The 21,065-nt window shown below is 43.5% G+C and overlaps 2 protein-coding genes across 2 annotated transcripts; both read right to left on the reverse strand.

Annotated features, from left to right (window-relative positions):
- Positions 1-1,296: 1,296 nt before the first annotated feature.
- On the reverse strand, positions 1,297-4,401 carry LOC311363294 (ileal sodium/bile acid cotransporter-like; the record flags this gene model as incomplete). The annotated part of the gene is made up of 6 exons (XM_084483255.1): positions 1,297-1,580; positions 2,201-2,358; positions 2,844-2,902; positions 3,066-3,154; positions 3,434-3,552; positions 3,989-4,401. 6 exons carry the CDS (start codon positions 4,399-4,401, stop codon positions 1,297-1,299), a joined length of 1,122 nt encoding a protein of 373 aa, XP_084339381.1.
- A 428-nt stretch (positions 4,402-4,829) lies between these two features.
- Positions 4,830-13,645, reverse strand: sdad1 (SDA1 domain containing 1). Its single transcript, XM_084483449.1, has 22 exons — positions 13,463-13,645; positions 13,230-13,334; positions 13,017-13,115; positions 12,370-12,480; positions 11,021-11,092; positions 10,841-10,941; positions 10,434-10,491; positions 10,224-10,298; positions 10,021-10,122; positions 9,822-9,891; positions 9,596-9,699; positions 9,176-9,233; positions 8,858-8,916; positions 8,678-8,754; positions 8,329-8,426; positions 8,045-8,121; positions 7,652-7,790; positions 7,444-7,535; positions 6,837-7,030; positions 6,303-6,387; positions 5,289-5,450; positions 4,830-5,048 (listed from the first exon to the last, which is right to left on the reverse strand). The coding sequence occupies exons 1-22, from the start codon at positions 13,550-13,552 to the stop codon at positions 5,001-5,003; spliced, it is 2,076 nt and encodes a 691-aa protein (XP_084339575.1). The 5' UTR covers positions 13,553-13,645; the 3' UTR covers positions 4,830-5,000.
- Between the last annotated feature and the right edge of the window lie 7,420 nt (positions 13,646-21,065).

The raw sequence follows: 21,065 nt of genomic DNA on the forward strand, positions 1-21,065 counted from the left end.
ATAATTTGTTTTCATAAAAATAAGATTTTTCATTTATCCCCGTTACAGTACTTTATTACAAAAAAACGACAGTGTTACCCCTTATGTTTTTCGTTCATGATTGGAAAAGAAAACGACAGTGTTACCCCTTATGTTTTTTGGGCCGACACTATTTTATTAGATAAAACGACAGTGTTATCCCTTATGTTTTTTTTGGCCCGACAGTACTTTATTAAAAAAAAACGACAGTGTTACCCCTTATGTTTTTTGTTCATGATTGGAAAAAAAAACGACAGTGTTACCCCTTGTTTTTTGTTCATGATTGGAAAAAAAAAAAACGAGTGTTACCCCTTATGTTTTTTGTTCATGATTGGAAAAAAAAAACGACAGTGTTACCCCTTATGTTTTTTGGCCCGACAATATTTTATTACAAAAAAAGACAGTGTTACCCCTTATGTTTTTTTTGGCCTGACAGTCTTTCATCCCGTCAAAAAATGACAGGTCAAATATAATATATATAGTAAGAATATAATTTGTTTTCATAAAAATAAGATTTTTCATTTATCCCCGTTACAGTACTTTATTACAAAAAAACGACAGTGTTACCCCTTATGTTTTTCGTTCATGATTGGAAAAGAAAACGACAGTGTTACCCCTTATGTTTTTTGGGCCGACACTATTTTATTACATAAAACGACAGTGTTATCCCTTATGTTTTTTTTGGCCCGACAGTACTTTATTAAAAAAAAACGACAGTGTTACCCCTTATGTTTTTTGTTCATGATTGGAAAAAAAAACGACAGTGTTACCCCTTGTTTTTTGTTCATGATTGGAAAAAAAAAAAACGAGTGTTACCCCTTATGTTTTTTGTTCATGATTGGAAAAAAAAAACGACAGTGTTACCCCTTATGTTTTTTGGCCCGACAATATTTTATTACAAAAAAAGACAGTGTTACCCCTTATGTTTTTTGTTCATGATTGGAAAAAAAAAACGACAGTGTTACCCCTTATGTTTTTTGGCCCGACAATATTTTATTACAAAAAAACGACAGTGTTACCCCTTATGGTTTTTTTGGCCTGACAGTCTTTCATTCCGGCAAAAAATGACAGGTCAAATATAATATATATATAGTAAGACTATAATTTGTTTTCATAAAAATAAGATTTTTCATTTATCCCCGTTACAAAGTATTTTAATAAACAAGTAAAGCATGGTGAAGTAAGTACATGTAAACACGTATCGAGATATAGACAAGAATAACAAATATTATTATATAGTTCTTGGAAGTTCGACAACAACTGAGATCCCAACATCGCCTACATATTGTCTTGAAAATGAGTCGTCATGGCCACTGATTTAGTGTCGACATTCTGCTGTGTGCCGTGGTCTGACTGAGGTGTAGGGCCGTCGTGGCCATGGGCGTCATCTTCAAACGCTGCGTTGGTCTCCCCGCGCCCAGGGTGGATGACATCATCCAGATGTTGCCTGGTGTGGTCGGCGACGTCCAGATGTTCTCTGCTGTTGGGAATTCTCCCTAGTTCCTCTCCGGCAGTGCCTTCCCCGGATCTCCGCAGATGGACGTGCTTCCAAAGCTGGTAGACTGTAAACAATTCAAAGCAACCTTTGCTCACTTAAGTTGTTTACAAGTAACTGGAACACAGGTATCTCTTTTTGCAAACAGCAGCGATTTGGTTGGAGAAAAAAGGACATTCTCTAGACACACTATGTGAACTATGTCAACAAGAAGAAGATATCATTTCAAACCGCCAATTGCTCTGGAGATAAAAAAAAAACGGATTAATCAATGATCGATGGCAGGAAGTAAAACAATTCTTCATGTGTCAGCAGCACTGTACCAGACTTTAAGACACTGTGACTGAGGGGCGGGGGGGCAGATTCCCAATGTTTACATTCTATTTACTCTTCTCCTGTGAGAAACATTGACGGTGGACCGTGCAACCTCGCTCCCTGCGACCTGCAGAATCTGGGACTTGCAACGTGGAATTTACAACGCACTTTGTTGAGATGGAGTTTAGAAAGCACTCTACACATTCAAACAGGATTCTGTCGTGCACTACCACCATTTTAAAAAGAAAGTGCATTTTATATGCACTTTTTTTTTTGATAGCAATGGTTGTGATCAGCTTCCCTTGAAGTGGCATTCGGTGAAAGAGAAAATGATTCAATGAAAGGTTTGGTTTGGGGCGTCCTGCAGCTCACCTGAGACCAGCAGCAGGCTGTGGAGAAGCTGGGAGCAGCCGTACATCAGAGGGAAGGTGAACATGACCACCAGCTGCTCCGGAGGGAAGGACAGCTGCAGCACCGTGGAGCTGATCTGGACGTTCTGGGCTCCCGTCTCCATGGCGATGGTCCGGCATCTAACAATCATTAGTGTGTGTGTGCACAATGTAGTTCACTACCCGAGGTCCCCGGTTAATATAGCCATACATGCTGCTCTCTGTAGGGGGGTGAGGATTAAACATAAGGGGTTCGTCCTGAAGAAATCCTGCTGATTTTGTTTACTACTACGACCAGGGGGAGGATAGTGTAGTGGTGAGGGGGAGTTGGACTCCCAGCTGAGAGGTTGTGGGTCCGAATCCCAATATCCACAATCTCCCTTTGAGCACCCATGACACTTAACCCCTATGTGTCAGGGGTGTCAGGGGTGCATCTAAGGAGCTCACTGTAGGTCACTTTGGATAATAGTGTGTGTTGAAAATAGTATAATCACTATCTGTACTTTTACCTCTGCCATGGCTGCCTGCAGATGACTGCTGTGAGAAAGCCGGCAGTGTAGCCAATCAGAGGAAAGACGGCGGCTATGACGACGAGCGAGGCGTCAGTCTGCCAGGATCCGGGATACATAACCGCACTGGCCCCGCCCACCACCAGTAACATCACGCTTCCAACCACAGAGCCCACCTAGCACACAGACCCAGCGCATTGGACACATGACATGTCAATCATTCCTTCAGCGAAATTGCATCTTAGTGATCAATGTATTAGTACATTTGTATTGGAATACAGTGCATAGGTTCAAAGGTCAATTTAACGGCCCAATAAAGGGGAACACAAATTGGAATACCTTCAGGATACATTTAGCAGCTTTAGGCCATTTGTAGTTTACAGCCACGCCACACGCCACGGGTAAAACCAGGGTGAGAAGAGTGAAACCTTTGACACGGAAAACATCAGCTCAATATCGCTATGGGTATGCGTCCATGACTAGATTATTTATTTATAAATATGTCCTTCATATTTTTCTGTTGTACGTATAATGTGCTATTCAGGATTACTCATAATAAAAGAGAATCCAAAACAAGTATTGCACTTATAACAGAAACTCTACGACAAATAATTAACAGATAGACGCCAGACAGGAACATTGGAAACCTCTTCCAGGAGACTGACTTGTCAGTGAGCGTAGAGAGAGAGAGACAGAGTCAGCTGTACCCATATTAGAGTAGGGGATCTTGATGTGAGCGGTCACCACCCAGAAGTGTGTGTACCCGTACAGACACAGCGGCATCAGCCCCAAGGCCAGCGTGGTGGAACAGGTTGTCATGGTGATACTGGAAAAACATTTGGAAATGATTTGCGGGTTGATCACGTTCATGTGCGCCTAATTACTTTCATGTGAGTTGGACAGATTTCCCTGCTGTTGTCATTCTTTGAGATATTTAGATAAAAAACAGATGCATTTGTATCCGAAACGCTTTATCCAAAACTTGGGATTGAACGCAGAACCTTTGTGGAACACCCACATACACCAGTATAGTCCTCTGCCTCCTATGTTTCCATTACTTAAAGACATGGTTCAAGACAATGTTAATGAAACAATACTTGAGTCTACTTCAGTCCTCTTTAAAAACAGATAAATCATAATACAGTAAATCATTATTTAATATATATAGTCATTTTTCCTACTAAGTTCTCACACACACAAAATGAAACTTTTGTGACCAAAACAATATAAATACAGCCCCACCACACGGACACCACCAGTACCTGAGGTCCATGTCTCCGTCCAGCCAGTAGGTGACGATGTTGGAGATGACCCCCCCGGGGCAGCAGCCCATCACCAGGACGGCCACCGCCTGCAGGGGCGGCACGCCCAGACCCGAGGCCAGCAGGAACGCCGTGAGGGGCATCAGCCCGAACTGGCAGCCCAGCCCCACCAGCACGCCCCAGGGCCGGCGCAGGTGGAACCACAGCATGGACGCCTCCACGGTGCAGCCCAGGGAGAACACCACCACGCCCAGCATGGCGGTCAGGACCACGCCAAGGAGCGTCTGGAGGCCCTCGCTGGGGCCGCCGTCCCCCACTCCGAGGCCCTCGCCCAGGGATCCGTTCCCCGGGGTGGTGGTGTTGGTGGGGTCGGGTGTTCCAGTGGGGGTGGTGGTGTTGTAGTAGTCCGCCATGGTCCCGTAGTTCAACTCTGGATGAGGAAGGCTCTCCGGTGAAGAGGTGAGCAGGATATGGTGCTCTGGGCCGGGGTCCAGGCTGCTTTAGGGCTGAACACGCCTTGGCCCTCCCGTTCATCTTCAAGGCTGTTTACATTGTGATTGGTCCATGATGGAGCGACTGCAGTAAGGAATGCGTGTTGCTACTGGACACGGAGCGGATTAAGATCTTAAGCTTTTCTTTTTTGCCACTCGGGGCCCAAAAGAGCAGGCAAAGGGGTTTGGTTTAAGGGCTTAGCTTTGCTGTACTTTTTTTGCTGAAAGCTAAATTATAGCTGGAGATAAATAAATTAAATAACTTTGGCATTTTCATTGTGTGTGTGTTTCGATAACATATTTCAAAAGACAAAATCATAATAAATCACAAACTCAAATGAAGGAACCATCAAAATGTTTAATTCAGGAGGATTGAAAAATACTCAACTGGGCCAAGGAGGAATACAGACAATATTGATGTCAATACAACATCATCATGTATGTGGGAATACTTCTTATAGGACAGAGAAAACACAACACAGTAAATACAAATCCTAATATCGTGCTCATCTCTGGACACGTTACTTGTACTGCTTCTTCTTTTTGATGAGGGCGTCTCTCAAAGCAATCTAGGAGGTAAATAGAGAACAGCCAACATACGTATATCAGTGGAAAGCGACAAAAGCACTTAATTTACTATTCAAAATACCAAACCCACTGTACATTTAACTTTCAAATACCCTAACCCATTGTACATTCACCATGACCAGGTCAGGTTGGGTTTGGGTCAACTTGCTCAAGCACGCCAACATCCAGGGCTTTGGACCTTGGGTTTGGAACCCCAGACCCGGGGCGTTGCGGAGGCTCACCTGCTTGTCCCTGAAGGACCGCTTGCCCTTCGTCCTGACGTTCTCGCTGTGGCGCATCATCATGAAGTTCTTGTTCCTCTTCTTCTCCTTGTTGCTGGTGCTGGCGAACGGGTTCAGCTTGCTGTGCTTCTTCGCAAAGTCCTTCCTGTCCGACCGGCCCGCCTGTTGGGAGAAGAATATAAATCAATAATAAAAACACAGTCGGGTGGGGGGGGACTGAAGGCGGATTTATACATTATGTTCTCCTCCTCCAAGATAGTGTTCAGAACCAAGATGGCTACTGGGTGAATTAGGCCCATGATGAGGGATTCAATTCAACTCTAGTTGTAGCGGAACTAGAAAATGTTTGATGAATACATTTTCTAGTTCCATGGGTGATTTACATAGAAAGTTATTTAAGCAATAGATCACGACAGGCAGTGGAATGCTCTCATTCCACTGCCCAGGAGGCGTCGGGACAGACAACGCCCCTTAAATGTGGTATAATGAGCACATTTCACTGACTGAAGTGATCTATTGCTTTTATAAAACGGTTATGTAAGTATGGCGAAATGAAAGTCATTTACACTCTCACTTTTGAAAAAAACGAGAAAGTCGGAAAAGCATTTTTTTTAACGAATACAAAAAGGTAGTCCCTCCTGGCTGCATGCAAAGTGCACGGCGGTTGCGATGCAACACACTGTAGCTTCCTTCAGAGAGAAGGCTAGAGATGGTAGCTTGGTTCGCCGGCAATTTAGTTTACCGTGTGCCTATTGCTTTACAACATTTCCACCCTCTCCATCAATCAACATATTTTTAGGCTTCAGTGAACTATGCTATTGCTTTTATATATAAGTAAACAACAGTTCAAGTTAGGCACGGAGTGATACAGAACTCTGTAAACTGAATGGGCGTGCTGGCATAGCTGTGTGTATATGCTCATGATACAACAGTTAGGAACCAATCAGATGGCTTGATTTAAGCCACCCGTTTCATAAAGGATAATTAAGGATAGGATGAAATACACTTTCTCACCTTTGCAGTAGCTAGTCTGGTTTCCTTGTCTGACTTGGGTTTTTTGTGTAGCAGTTCAATATTCTTCAAACTCAGAAGCTCTCCTCTGAAAAGGCAGAACATTTCATTTTCATCAGATATTTTCATCAGGGTTGCAGAGATGAACTGTGGTGCACTGTATTTTTATATCATACAATTTTGTAAATACGTCAATTGCATTCCTATTTGTAACAATAGAGTGAAGTAATGTCTTTTGGAAGTTGATATCTCGAATTTTGTCTGCTAATGTTAAAATCTAATTTGCCACTTGGGGATAAAAATATACCAATATAATCTACTAATGTATTCTAATCCCGTAATTTAAGATACCAATACAATCTAATCTAGTAATGTATTCTAATCCCGTACTTTAATGTCATCATGTACGCTAATAGATCACTAGACATTTCCAGTTTAAATAAAAAAAAGGTAAACAATTAAAATAACCAAAATCTAGGAATTGAAATCGGCTTCAGTAACATCATCCCCTCTTAACGGCCCGTCTCCTGTGCCTACCTGCCCCCGCCCTCCTCGGCGTCCAGGTCCACGTTCTTCCTCTTCTGGGCCTTTCCGGGGGCGTTGTTCACCTCCTTGGCCATCTGGGCCAGGCGGATCTTCTTGAAGTCGTCCTGGGTGAGGAGCCGGCTGGCGCTCACCTCCGCGGCCTTGGCCTGGCGCTCCTCCACCGGGATGCTCAGCAGCTTCTCCGCCTGGCAGCGGACGGAGACAAAAACACACACACACACACATGGTGGTCAGCAAGCGCCGAGGAGACCGTTTAAGAGCCATGGTCTGTGTGGCGTGTGTCTGAAACGCCACACAAAAGAAACGTTAAAAAGGTGAGCAACGCTTGCTACAGTCCACTGGGGTAGGGCTGGTAGACGGATCTATCCAGCACACATCTAGGTGGACACGCCCACTTGTGATGTCAGAAGAGGCCGATTTTCAAAACGGCTTGTAACGGCCAATCACACTCACACCTGGTGGTATGATAAGTCACCTTTTTTCTCACCTGGGATTCATAAAATACTCTGAAGTTCTAACCGGTCTGAAATAAGTATATAGATCAGGTTTGCTGGAACAGCCACACAACACCCAACCCCCACACAGACTGAATCCTTACGATGGTACTCGTTTCTTCATCAGAGGAGTGGTGGACGTCCACCCATTCGCCGTCTTCATCACCGTCACTTATGCTGGCTTCTTCCCAGCCGTCTGTCGAAGAGTTCAATAACATAAGACGAACCGTACTGAAGTGGTTCAAGCCCAGAAAATGAGAAATAATCAGTATGACACGGCATAACCACCGCACTAACAACGCGGCTCCTCACCGTCTCCCTGTCCCTCTCCCTCTCCCTCCTGGGTGCCCTCCTCCACCTCCAGCACCTCGGCTCCGGGGATGTGGTCCTTCGCCTCCGTCTCCCCGTAGCTCAGGATCCGGTGCTCCGTGGACAGCTCAGTGGGCCGACCCTAGAGGAGCCGCAGCAGAGTCCGTCACTGGAAGAGCCTGCACGCATCTACTGTGACACGTTGACATGGAAGCTTACACGGGCCAGGGAGAAGGTCCATGAGGAATTGGAAAAATGGCTCTTTCTTTAAATCAGTGTGTAAAGGTCGGGATGTGATTTTACGAATCATTTGATTCAAATGTATTAATATTAAACGTCAGTTTAAGAGAGTGGACCAGATACATATTTTACATAAAGACATGTTTAAAGTCTCACCCGGTCCCTCTTGTGGAGCATGGCGGGCCCGAGGTTCCTGAAGAGCTGGATGAGACCCCTGGCCGACATCATGACATCTGAGGAATACACAACACCACACATGTTATCACCGGCCCCAGGGCCCACAGTGAGCCCCCCTGGTGTGGTGACAGGGCCCACAGTGAGCCCCCCTGGTGTGGTGACAGGGCCCACAGTGAGCCCCCCTGATGTGGTGACAGGGCCCACAGTGAGCCCCCCTGGTGTGGTGACAGGCCCCACACTGAGCGGCGTGGCCCCTGACTCACTCTTGTCCTTGTGCGTCTTGTACAGGGCCAGGTCCCTGAGCAGCTCCTCGTTGATGGCCAGCGGGCAGCGGGCCGCCACCTCTCTGATGGCGTTCATCCTGCAGGAGGAACACACGCTTGTTAATGACGGGAATAATAATGTTAATAATAATCAGAACCTTGATGTATTGCACTTTTTTTTTAAAATAAGGTTTACAAAGTGCTTTACTAAGGAATAAAGCAGAACGGAAAACCACAAACTACAGAAAAATACGCATATGGTAATACTTTGCGCTTGTGCGGCAATCCAAATGTTCTCAGCCAAACCACAGACCACTTTACTGAGGGCTAATGAGAAACCAGAACTTACCCGACTGTCATCACCTCCCCAGAGTTCCTGTCCGTCACAAAGTTGTTGGCGATGGTCATGATCAGGGGTTCAATGATCTGCACAGATTAGTGTGTTAAAAGTGTGTCAAAACGTCTAATATTGTACTAACATTTGAAGTACATGTCAGGGTGCACTATGTGTTAGATTGATTGGACGTACCTCTGGTGGCACCAGCTGGTGGGACGACTGCGCAGCACAGAGGAGAACCTTTGTCACCTCTAGAGAAGGGAAGAGATTGTTCTCAAGTTAGTACCGGAGAACCAGGGAGAAGAACACCGTGGAACCTGTACTCCGCAAGGGGTCCCGTTATCAGCCTTTATTACACGGCTCTTCTCAATGCTGTGGAACGCTCCTAGGATGGATTGACTTTTGGGCATGCTTTATTCTTGAGCAACGTTCTAGAGTTAGGGTAGCTGCAGTATAAAAGTTACAAAGTGAGTGCAAAGTGTAAGAAGGTAAATAAAAACGTGATTTAACCTCTCTGATGGGGCTGGATGAAGCGCTGGATGAACGGGTAGAAGTTGAACAGGAAGAGCTGGAGAAGGAAGAGAAAGTTAGCATTGGGTCAGTTTTAACAAGGCATGTTGTGTTTCCAATCAGAGAATAAATATTCATTCTTCCAAACACCTTGAAATAATTTGTTCTTTATTAGCGTTTCTTCTCCTTGAAAGGGGCATGGGCAACTTTCTTCTGAATTATTCGGGTGCTATTTGCCTAGTAGCGCCCACCAAATTGTTTTGGGGATTACATTGAATATAAGTTCCTCTGATAGATTGATGTTGCAAAAAGTATTCAAATATTTGATCATAGTTTATTAAATTAGGCTGTATCTAGCCCGCAGGCGGCCAACTTGACCCCCCCCCGACCGAGTGTGTACAGTATGTGCATCGTCCATACCTCGTGGATTCCAACCAGCCGGGACACGAGGTCCATCATCATGATCTTCACCTCGAAGCGCTCCTTGCTGTCCTCCAGCTGCTTCAAGAGCTTCTCCGAGAAATCTACAGACAGACGCAGAGAGACGCACACGGGTCAGTGCCGCGGTGGCGACCCAAGGGAGCCCGGGGAGCCCGTGCCGGGTCGGGTCAGTGATGCGAGTACGACGCGTGGGAATGACCCCCACCTTGTGGGTCGTGGATGAGGTGAATGGCCGAGAAGTTGAACACCTCCACCACCTTCTTTTTCTTGTGTTTCTGCGTGTCAAAGGGCGTTCGAAAAACAACACACGGTGAGTCCATTTCGCAGATCATTTGTTGATTCAGAAAACAGAGAGCGACGGCTGAGACTCCGCTGCCACGAAGGGAGCGTTCGAGTCGTGGTACCTTGAGGACTTTCATGGCCTTCTCCAGCTTCTTCTTGCTCTTGGTGCTCTTCTTTCCCGTGGAGTACCGCACCAACAGGTCTCTGGCCGAGGGCCCGTCGTCCTGAGAGAGCGCAGCGCCAACGCGTTCGTTAGATGACCGGGATCGACGGCGCAAACAAAACGGTTTTGTAATCCCGCAAGAACTCTGGATCCCGTACGCACCTCAGACTCGGAGTCGCTGTCCTTTTGCTCGTCTTCGTCTTTGCCCAGGAAGAATTTCATGCCGGCGACGAGGATCTGAGTGGGGGTGGAGGAGCAGACGGATCAAGCACCACAATCACGAACCTCCCTCCGCTCCACACACGCACACACACACAGACCCATGTATGGATCACTGGTAGATTACAGCCGTGTATCCGTCGCCACACATACCTTTGTCACTTTGGAGAAACACGCCGTCGTGATGACATTGACAGTTTTTGCGTCATTCCTACGACCAAGAAACAAAACAAAGACTACTGATTAATGTCTCCTCCCACTTTAATACTCCACCGCAAACTTAAACACTAATCGAGGGAGTGCTGAATGCATTGACTGCACGATTATCATTTTATACATTGGACATGTAATAGGCCACGTAGGCTAAGCAGCAGGTTTGCTTTCTGTATTTATGATCAATTCAACATAAATATATTGGAAAATGTATGCCATAACAAAACATTTCCATTAAAATAGTAATTAACTGCAGATTGTAATCTGCTGGATAATAATCACAGGGTCTTCACATTTCTACTTTATTTTTCGCATTAGTCCTCAGGACATGAAAACCATCAACTCACCAAACGTTCCTCTTGTACAGCTCCACCATGACGTCCAGCGAGATCTTGGCTGCGATGGGGTTGCTGTCTCTCAGCATGGTGTACATAAAGTTCTGTAAAGTCTGGAACACGGAAGACAACGCCGGTCGGGTTAAGACGTTCAAATGACGCGATGATAAAACCACAGAGCAGCGGACTTACCGTGTTGACCTTGTTGTTCTTATGCTTTGAATTGATGTTCTTGATATCTGCGACAATGTGTGTGTACAGCGTCTGCACAGACAGCAACACAACAATTTAATAAACTTATACCACATTGACCACAATATAAGGCAAAAGCCCCCTTTTCAATTTTTGTAAAAATATTTCTTTAAGATCAAATTTGTCTTTTATTTTGAAAATATCATGATAATTAAAAGAGTCGCGTGAGGATGAGAACATCCAGGAAGCTCTACTGTCCGTACACTTCCAGAGAGGAGAGCGATGTTGTGCGTGTACACGCCAGACAGGCACTGCGGGAAAGTAACCTCCTCCAAGACCACGGGAACCAAGAGTTTGTAGGAGTGGAAGGGTGTGGAACTTAGGCCGTATACAGTGTCGGCAATTAGCAGTCTACTAATGTATGTCACTGGAGAGGAGTACGGGCAAGGTCTCGGGAGAACGACAAGTTGTGTCGTACTCTCGAGACCTTGATGGCACACCGCAACAGAGTAGAGAGTAAACAAAAACACTTTCTCTCGAAATACGGAAACTATTACGGCCTGGCTCTTACGGGGAAAGGCAAGGAACATAGAACCAGGTGGAGTTGGTAAAATGAAAAGCTATTTACTGACGTTTAAAAGTCTAGACCCCGAAAATAAGACAACACCACTTTTTCATACGTATTTCTAGGGGAAAAACAACTTGTTTAGATTGGGTCAATACGGTAAGCATAATCACAGACTTGGAGATAATGTCAACAATTATAGTCCTATTCAGATGCCGTGTTTAAAATCTGTTTTATAACAGCAGTTGGCCTGTATATAATAGTAACTAGGCATTGTTAGTCTTACAGGACAGGACATCAAAAACTAATGGATTCCAACGGATTGACTTGATTACAAATTTAGTTGCCCTGGAACTTGGGTTCATCGATAGCACCAACAATCAGGTGAGGAAAGTCTAAAGACAAGATAATGAGACACGATAATCCTTTATTAGTCCCACAGTGGGGAAATCTGCAAGCAAGCACTACCGTTTGTTTACCTTATCTCACCGTCTCACTCTTTGTGCGAGACAGTAAACACAAACAGCTGTCTCTATGTGCTGAGGTAAACAGTCCATCAGCTCTTCTTCTTTTCCTATTAGAAATTAGAGGGGCTTGTGACTTCACTAGCTAGGGTGATGTCAACAACGCGGGCAATTCACATTGTGGCCACAAACCAGGTTCCTGTCCAACCCGGGTTTCCATCTAGGTTCTAGGTGGAAGTCTTTTTTTTTTTGATTTAACTGAATCTAGGATGCAATTTCTTTGGGAAAGGTTTGTTTTTCACAGCACTGGATATCCTCACCTTCCTCAGGAGTTTGTCATGGCAACGCAGCAGCTCAAAGAAGAGCTCCAACAGGCCTGTTGGGTTGATCAGGTCCTTGTTCCTCAGGAGAATCAGTGCCTTGCAAAACGTCTTTACAGAGAAAACCCATCACAAGCATTAGCAAACTGTAGTGTAATAACAACTAAATTGGGTTATATTGAGTTCATGAACGTTCCTCTCTGCTTCAAAAGCAGGTTACAGTACTTTCTTTAAAACGTATAATAAAAGTGCCTTTTTGTATGCTATTCAACCAAACTTTTAGCATACTATTCCCAAACCTGGGATCCCCTGATAAGCATATTGTGTCGCAGGTGATTGCTGACATAAGCTATAGATATTGGATTATCCATTTTAGTAAACAACTTGTTGGAAATAAAAGTCTCATAGATGTCTTGTACATACGAAGTGACTGATGGTTCATTGACACGAGCAAACTCAGTTAGTCCGTAGTCTGGAGATAACGTTCAACAGAACGTTCATGAGACCGGCAGATGTTGATTGGGTAAAAAACTATTTATGTGGAAGCAGATGCACTACAGTTAAAGTTGGGGGTTGCAAACCTTTTCAGAGCTAAAAACGTTTTCTGGACCACTGCGCTAGGTTGTGGCCTGATGACGTTTTCTTACCATTCGCAGGTCTGAATCCAGGACAGTGTGATGACCCAGTAGCAGACCGGTCAGCTCCTGGGGAAACGCTGACAGATGCTCCACATAGCAGTGTCCGACCTGGGGAACCACGACACACTCTCTCTCTTTATCGGTTCAGTAGAGCGAAGACAGTACGACGGGGATGTTAATATAGATGATGACCCAGTGATGGTGAAGTGGGACAGAACTCACCTGAGCCAGGAACATGGTGAGGTCCGACAGCTCCTTGTTGGGTTTGTCTGGCTGTAGTTTAAATATCTGCACATTGGACTGGTAGTGGCGATATTGTTGGAGGAACTGAGGGATACAGGTCCAATATGGATTAAAATGTAGCGCGATGACAAAACGTTTGATCTTATAGAGCGATCAGAATGAAGAGAACAGCGTGTTGATGTATTTAAAAAGGCATGTCTGTCAATACTTACCTCTTCTACGTATGAACCAGGATCCCTCTTTATGAGGTTCTGCAACTGCGGTAAATTGTTGGGCAATTTGTTTCCTTGTCTCCCCGACATGTTTAAAAATAATTTCCAGTATAATCTAACGAGAATGAGTGATCAAAAACAAGTTATTAAATTATACGCGTGGCGTTTATGGAGTCCACCATATTGTTTTGAGAAGCTGCTGACTACGGAGAGCGGAGAGGGTTCACGGAAAGTTTTATTTTAGTCAACAATTGAAATGCGCCCCCTGTGCATAGGCGGAGCAACTATTTGTATTTATTTAGCGAATGCAAATTTCTTAAGCCAAGCAGTGGCCTCTTGATCTATTTTGTGGATGGCGATCAGACCTCCTTTCAGTCTTTGGAGAGGGCAGGCTTCAATAATGTGCTCCATAGTTTGCTTCTGCAGGCACAACAGGGCTCGGGCTGCCTCCCCATCTGTGAAGGCTGGCCAAGCAGGGACCCTGACAACAATGTAGGAAAAATGACTATACAATTAATTAAATAATTTATTTAAATAATGATTTACTGTATTATGATTTATCTGTTGTGGCAACCCGGATCCGGCCCAGCGCCCCTGGAAGCCCAGTGGGCAGGTGGTAGAAGCAGTCTACCACCAGATGGCGCTATTGAGGGCATTGGAGCCGGTGCCAATTAACTAGATGCAGAGCACCTGAGGAACGGGTGGAGATGGCCTGCTTCTCTACTCATTCGGGGCTCTCCCAGGCTTGTGGCACGTGTGTGGAGAGACTGGTCCTTCGGGGTGACGGGATTACACCCGGAGGGACAGGACCGTGGATTCCTCTCAGATTTTGTGTTCTTTGCAGTAAGAGACTTTATGTTTGATTTTTGGAATAAACGTGCCTTTTTGGCTTTTCCAAGCTAAATCGTGTCCTGTTTGGGGAGGAGGCGGTTCACTCAATGAGCCGTGTTGCCACACTGTTTTTAAAGAAGACTTAAGTAGACTCAAGTATTGTTTCATTAACATTGCCTAAGGGGGGGGAATCTGTTTTTATCTAAATATCTCAAAGAATGATCAAAAGCAGGGGAATCTGTCCAACTCGCATCAAAGTAATTAGAAGCACATGAACCCTAACCCACCCTCAAATGATTTCTAAACGTTTTCCAGTATCACCATGATGACAACCTGTTCCACCACCTTAGGGCTGATGCCGCTGTGTCTGTACGGGTACACACACTTCTGGGTGGTGACCGCTCACATCAAGATCCCCTACTCTAATATGGGCACAGCTGACTCTCTCTCTCTCTCTCTACGCTCACTGACAAGTCAGTCTCCTGGAAGATGTTTCCAATGTTCCTGTCCGGCGTCTATCTGTTAATTATTAGTCCTAGAGTTTCTGTTATTAATGCTTGTTTTGGATTATCTTTTCTTATGAATGATCCTGAAAAGCATAATTAACATACAACAGAAAAAAGTAAAATACGTATTGATAAATTAATCTAGTTATGGACGCATATCCATGGAGATATTGAGTTTAGGAGATCAGGTTCTCAGAAGAGGTGGTCTTCAGAAGTTTCCTTAAGGCGAGGAGAGATTCTGCAGGGAGTGAGGTTGCACGGTCCATGGTCCACGGTCCATTGTCAATGTTTCTCACATGAGAAGAGTCAACACAGTGTCTTAAAGTCTGGTACAGTGCTGCTGACACATGAAAAATTGTTTTACTTCCTGCCATCGATCATTGATTAATCAGTTATTTAATCTCCAGAGCAATTGGCGGTTTGAAATGATGTCTTCTTCTTGTTGACATAGTTCACGTAGTGTCTAGAGAATGTCCTTTTTTCTCCAACCAAATCGCTGCTGTTTGCAAAAAGAGATACCTGTGTTCCAGTTACTTGTAAACAACTTAAGTGAGCAAAGGTTGCTTTGAATTGTTTACAGTCTACCAGCTTTGGAAGCATCGTCCATCTGCGGAGATCCGGGGAAGGCACTGCCGGAGAGGAACTAGGGAGAATTCCCAACGGCAGAGAACATCTGGACGTCGCCGACCACACCAGGCAACATCTGGATGACGTCATCCACCCTGGGCGCGGGGAGACTAACGCAGTGTTTGAAGATGACGGCCATGGCCACGACGGCCCTACACCTCAGTCAGACCACGGCACACAGCAGAATGTCGACACTAAATCAGTGGCCATGACGACTCATATTCAAGACAATATGTAGGCGATGTTGGGATCTCAATTGTTGTCGAACTTCCAAGAACTATATATTTGTTATTCCTGTCTGTATCTCGATACGTGTGTACATTTATTTACTTCATTTTCTATACTTCCATTAAAATACTTTAACTTATGATTTTAAAAGCATGTAAAATGGAGGGAGTGTCTACTCTTTTTTTTCTTTTGAGGGGATAAATGAAAAATCATATTTTTATGAAAAAAAACTAATTATATTCTTACTATTCTAACTGACCTTTTATTTGAAACAAACCCTTCCGTATGTGATTCCATATCTTGCATAATGACCCCTGTATTGATTAGCCACTCAGAGCAGGGCAGGTCCAAGCAGAGACAGAGCATTGGACGCTACAATCCAATTAAAGTTCTCCACCCAGTAAGGGTTACACTTTGGCCCCAGGAGTTGTCTCGTCATTGCACCAGGACATCCTTGGGGAAGGACCTAGGAAGACAGCAGGGACAGACAGCATGCACTTGAGAGGCATTCTTGTGGCCACCAGCTTAGTTTTTGTCTTTGTGAATGTTTCAAGAGCCCAGCTAGGGAAGGGTAAGTATAGCCATGTGTCCAATTCTGTCTCTCTCTTCGTCGCTCTGTTTTTAACAAATATTTTGATTTTGTTATTTTGTACATATGTTTGTCAGAGGAAAATGAGTAGAGCAAAGTGAGTGTGATGGTAAGAGTGGTTCAGAGCACACTTGATTGACATCAGGTGTGCTCTGAGGTACAGTTTCATGACTGACGCTGCACATTTCTACCCAGGTCATTGGGTAGAAATGTAACTTTTATTGCAAAGTTTAAATGACATGACCCGGCGATATACTGTGAGGAAAACTCATAAAATAATATAGAGCCGTATCCACAAAGGTTTAAAAAAGGTTTGAGTTGGTGGAGAAAAAATAAAGTCACATTTTTCATAATTCAATGTATGTATTTTATCTATGTGTACTTTGCTCGAGGGGTTACTAGGGTTGTATTTTTGTTTTGATACACGTTTGACCTTTTCAGTGGCTGCACTAATGCTATTCCGTAAATCGTGGATGATTTAGACATTTGTAAACAAAGGTTGCATCAGTAAGTACAGTAATCCCAGCTGTTTAGGACTTGTTATCCGGTCAGTATACATTAATGAATACATCAATCACATTTGCTATTTAGCAGAGACTTCCTAAGTGTTTTTGTGCTTATTAATAAACAGGAAAATATAGGGGTTAGTCCATCTTGCTGGACTTAAACCGTAAGACTGTGGTGTGTTCTAACCTCCAAATAATCAATAATCAACATGGGTATGTTATCTCTCTCTCTCTCTCTCTCTCCCTCTTTCTCTGTCTCTGTGTGTGTCTCTCTCTCTATCTCTGTCTTTCTCTTTGTATCTATTTCTCTCTCTCTCGCCCTCCCTCCCTCTCTCTCTCTCTCTCTCTCTCTCGCTCTCTCTCTCTCTCTCTCTCTCTCTCTCTCTCTCTCAGCCGGGGCCGGTGATGATGCGGGGGCCCCTGGGTTGTGGGAGGGGTCGGCTCCCACCAACTCCTCTCCCCTCACTAACGGCTCCTCCCCATTGAGGGGGATCCTCCAGGGCTTCGGCTACCTGGGAGTGTCAGTCCTGGGCTTCGGCTCCTCCATGGTCCCTGTGCGGAGCCGTGATGTTGGCGACGGTAAAGCCCCGTGGATCACTGATCCTCATTGTCCTTTAAGCAACTCAATTTAAACAGGAGGACCAAAAAAAATCCTCCCCAATTTTTTTCCACAAAGACAGAGCAAAGGCTAGTTTTAAAACTGTTAAACTAAACAAAGAAGAAAAAAAAATACAGAAAAACTCATACCTTAATATTTTTATTTTCATATTTCATATATTTTAATAATTTATTTTCAAGTCACAGGTGCCACAGGTGTGTATATGTCCATTACTGTATTCTGTGTGTGTGTGTGCGTGTGTGCGTGCATGCGCGTGCGTGTGTGCGTGCGTGCGTGCGTGCGTGCATGCGTGTGTATGTTGCAGGTTTCTTCTACCAGCTGATCTTCTGCAGCACCATGGCCCTCGAGTCTCTGTTTGTGTTTCTGGTCCGAGGCTGTCCGGAGGTCCGGGCCCTGGGTCTCCTGGCAGGCTTCCTGTATAGCTTAGGTATTTATTTTCCCCCTTGAGGAAACCCACTGCTGCGGGTGGAATCATATCTTTTTTGCCTGTTTTGTTGTGATAACGGTATAATAGGACTTGTTTCAGCATCACTGCAACTCCATTTTGGAAGCATAGGCTCCTTTGATGTTAGTTATTGTGATATTAGTAATGTTTTTTATTCATTGTTTAGTAATTGTGTAGTACTTATCTTCTCTCGAGGCCTCTCAAAATGGAGGAGTATCGTCAACAAAAAATCCAATGATGCATTCTGATGTACAAGTCCTATACCCCATAATCTCTGGCATATTTTACTTATTTTACTGAAATAATTATATGTTATGATAACAAGTTATGATCTTGCTATGTTGTCAATCCACCATGGTTATGAAGGCAAAGTGGGCACCACAATCCTATAGGCCTACCACCAATTGCAGCTCTTATATTTTTTGTTGACTTTTTATGTTTTTGGTTGACTCTTTGTCTCTCTCTTATTATTATTATCATGTGTCTCTCAGGGAATTTGGCCACTGTGGCCATCATTAAGACCATTGGACTTGGTTTGGGCACCCTGATCTGGTCCATTTTCTCCCTGCTCATTGCGTGGGCCACGGCCAGGTACAGAACTCACTGCTTTGGATTGGTCCATCTATGTTTCTTTGCCTGAAGATGCCTGAATATCAACCAGACTCTACCCACTGTCTAGATTTGGCTGGTTCGGGATCGACGCACAAGACGTGCCTAATCCTACCCTCAACTATATTGGAACTGCAGTCACAGCAATCAGGTTCTGTCTATTGAGAAATCAATAGTTTATTTTTATTTATTTAAATCTAAATTAAGATCACATACAGCTCCTAACAGCATATCTGGAGTCAATGCTGATTTTTACTGATTTCTATAATGTTTTCAATAAAATCCTATATGACCAATGATATATTCCCGAAAATAAAACATCCTGGCTGGCCCAAACCTCTCTTTGTTTACAACAATGGTACCATCTACCCTCCCCAAACCCCACTCAGGCCGACCACACAGGGCCACGCTGGGTTGACCGTTTCATAGCCAATAAGAGATTATTGTGGTTAAAAACGCTGCTATTTTGTTTTTTGAATTCTGAAAGTCCCGTCTAAAAATGGGATGGGCTCAATCCTACACATTTCAACTTTAATAGTTAGAATCCAACAGACTGTTTGTTCTGTACGTCAATAACATGTGAACCCTAAGTAAAAAATGTGTTAATTAATTTAAGGTAATCTTTCATGTCCCTGTGTTGTGACTCATTTAAACTTTTACCACCACTCACTTTTGTTTTTCAGTGCCCTGATACTTTTCTTCCTGAAGACGGACGACACGCCACTCCAAAAGGTGGAGGAGGAGGACGACGAACGGAAAGCTCTTCTGAAGAGGAACAGCCTTCCTTTTATCACGGTTGGACGTGGATCCCGCTTTATTAAGTTGACTCAAATAGTCCCATGTAATCCCACATAAACCTTTTGAGTAATGCACATCATTTCATTTACAAATGGATGATTTACTGTGTGCAACGGTCAGAATGTTTGTCATTATGCTGATGTTTATTTTAGGTATTAGGAATAAGAATGATTCAGTTTAGGTGATGGTGACGTTTAAACTAAGTTCATTTCCCATTAAAATATTGTGAAAAATATCAAAAAAGTAAAATTAAAATGAATAGTCGTTTGTAGAACTAGTAATATTAGTATTATCCCTATAACATAGAATAGTATCACTGAAATACATATTGGTAATAATAACCACTTCTGTGTGTAGGTTGGCACTGAAGCGACCCTGAAGATCAGCTTGTTTGATAACCTCACCCCCCCGACCAAAAGGATCCTGTATGTTTTCAACACTATCACTCTGCGACCAATGATCATCATTATGAATGTGTAATCCTGCAGATACATTGTCTCGCTAATCACGTGCACGCAATTATATTTTTCCAAGGGGTACTGTACTTGCAGTCTGTTCAGGAATCTGCTATGGGACTTCGTACACACCCATCATATACATAAAGAACAATTCCTTGAAGAACAACACACACTTCCGAGGGGCCAGTCAGTTTGGTAGGGTCCAAAAATCCTCTTCAAAAATGTTTTTTTTAAACCTGCACTATGTCATCTTTCCCATTCCCAGGAAGGGATTTAACAGTGGATGGGCACGTTTTGTCCTTGAGAAATCGGCTCGCTTAAACAAAAAGAATTGCACACCCACACGCACACAAAGACAAATCACGTGCACTATGAAACAAAACATACATAGTGCAGATTTGATTATTAGCTTGGATATATCGACAGATGACGGTAACAATTGTATTGATTCGGTTCTTTTTTTCCAGACCTGGACTATCTTTTTCCATATATGGTTGGGATTAATTCACTGACCACAGTGGTTTTCTTTGGATATTGCTTTGTTACGAAAAATAGGCCTCAATTACCAAACTGTGTGGTACCCGGTGAGCAATGGACGGATTTTACAAAATCATAACAAAGTCATTATTCTAAATCCCTACTACTTTTCCGATCTGTTTAAATTAGATCATCCCCCTTAATGTATAAATGATTGTTATTGCAGCTGTCCTCGCTGGATCCCTGCATTTTGTGTCCTACTTCGCCTTCTTTGAAGCTTGCTATCATCTGGGAACGATCGTCACATACCCCATTGGCTGCACAGTATGTTTGCAAAGATTTAATTTTCCATAGTCTTCCAAGTCTTCCTGCATTTGGTCTATATGCAAAAAAGCACCAAAAATGTTCTCAGAAACATTTGTGTCTCTTTAGTATTTAGAAAAGAAGTATATGGCAGTGTTAGTTATTTTTGTTATAAAAATGTTTGTGTCAAATTATATATATATATATATATATATACATAACTGAAAAGGCAAAAAATTATTATATATATATATATATATATATATATATATATATATATTATAATTATTTTTTGCCTTTTGAGTTATGTTTATTTGAATTTGCATAATCTTTGTTTGTTTTTTTAGGGTCCAGCATTGATATCTCTTTTATGGAGTGTCATTTACTTTAAGGAGTTAACAGTGAGTATGAATGAACACACCGCATAAGCATATTTAATTGTGGGTACAATTTTGATTTGATTTGATTTTTTTTTTTATTCAGGGGATCAGAAATATCCTCATCCTGGCCGCTGTGATCGTCACTGTTGTATGCGGAGTCACTTTGATTACTTTGTCAAAGATTGTGAGATCTTGAGATCTTGGGATCAACATCATGCCCTGTTGTT

Source organism: Micromesistius poutassou (assembly GCF_964030765.1).
Source record: "Micromesistius poutassou genome assembly, chromosome: 18".
Taxonomy (NCBI): domain Eukaryota; kingdom Metazoa; phylum Chordata; class Actinopteri; order Gadiformes; family Gadidae; genus Micromesistius; species Micromesistius poutassou.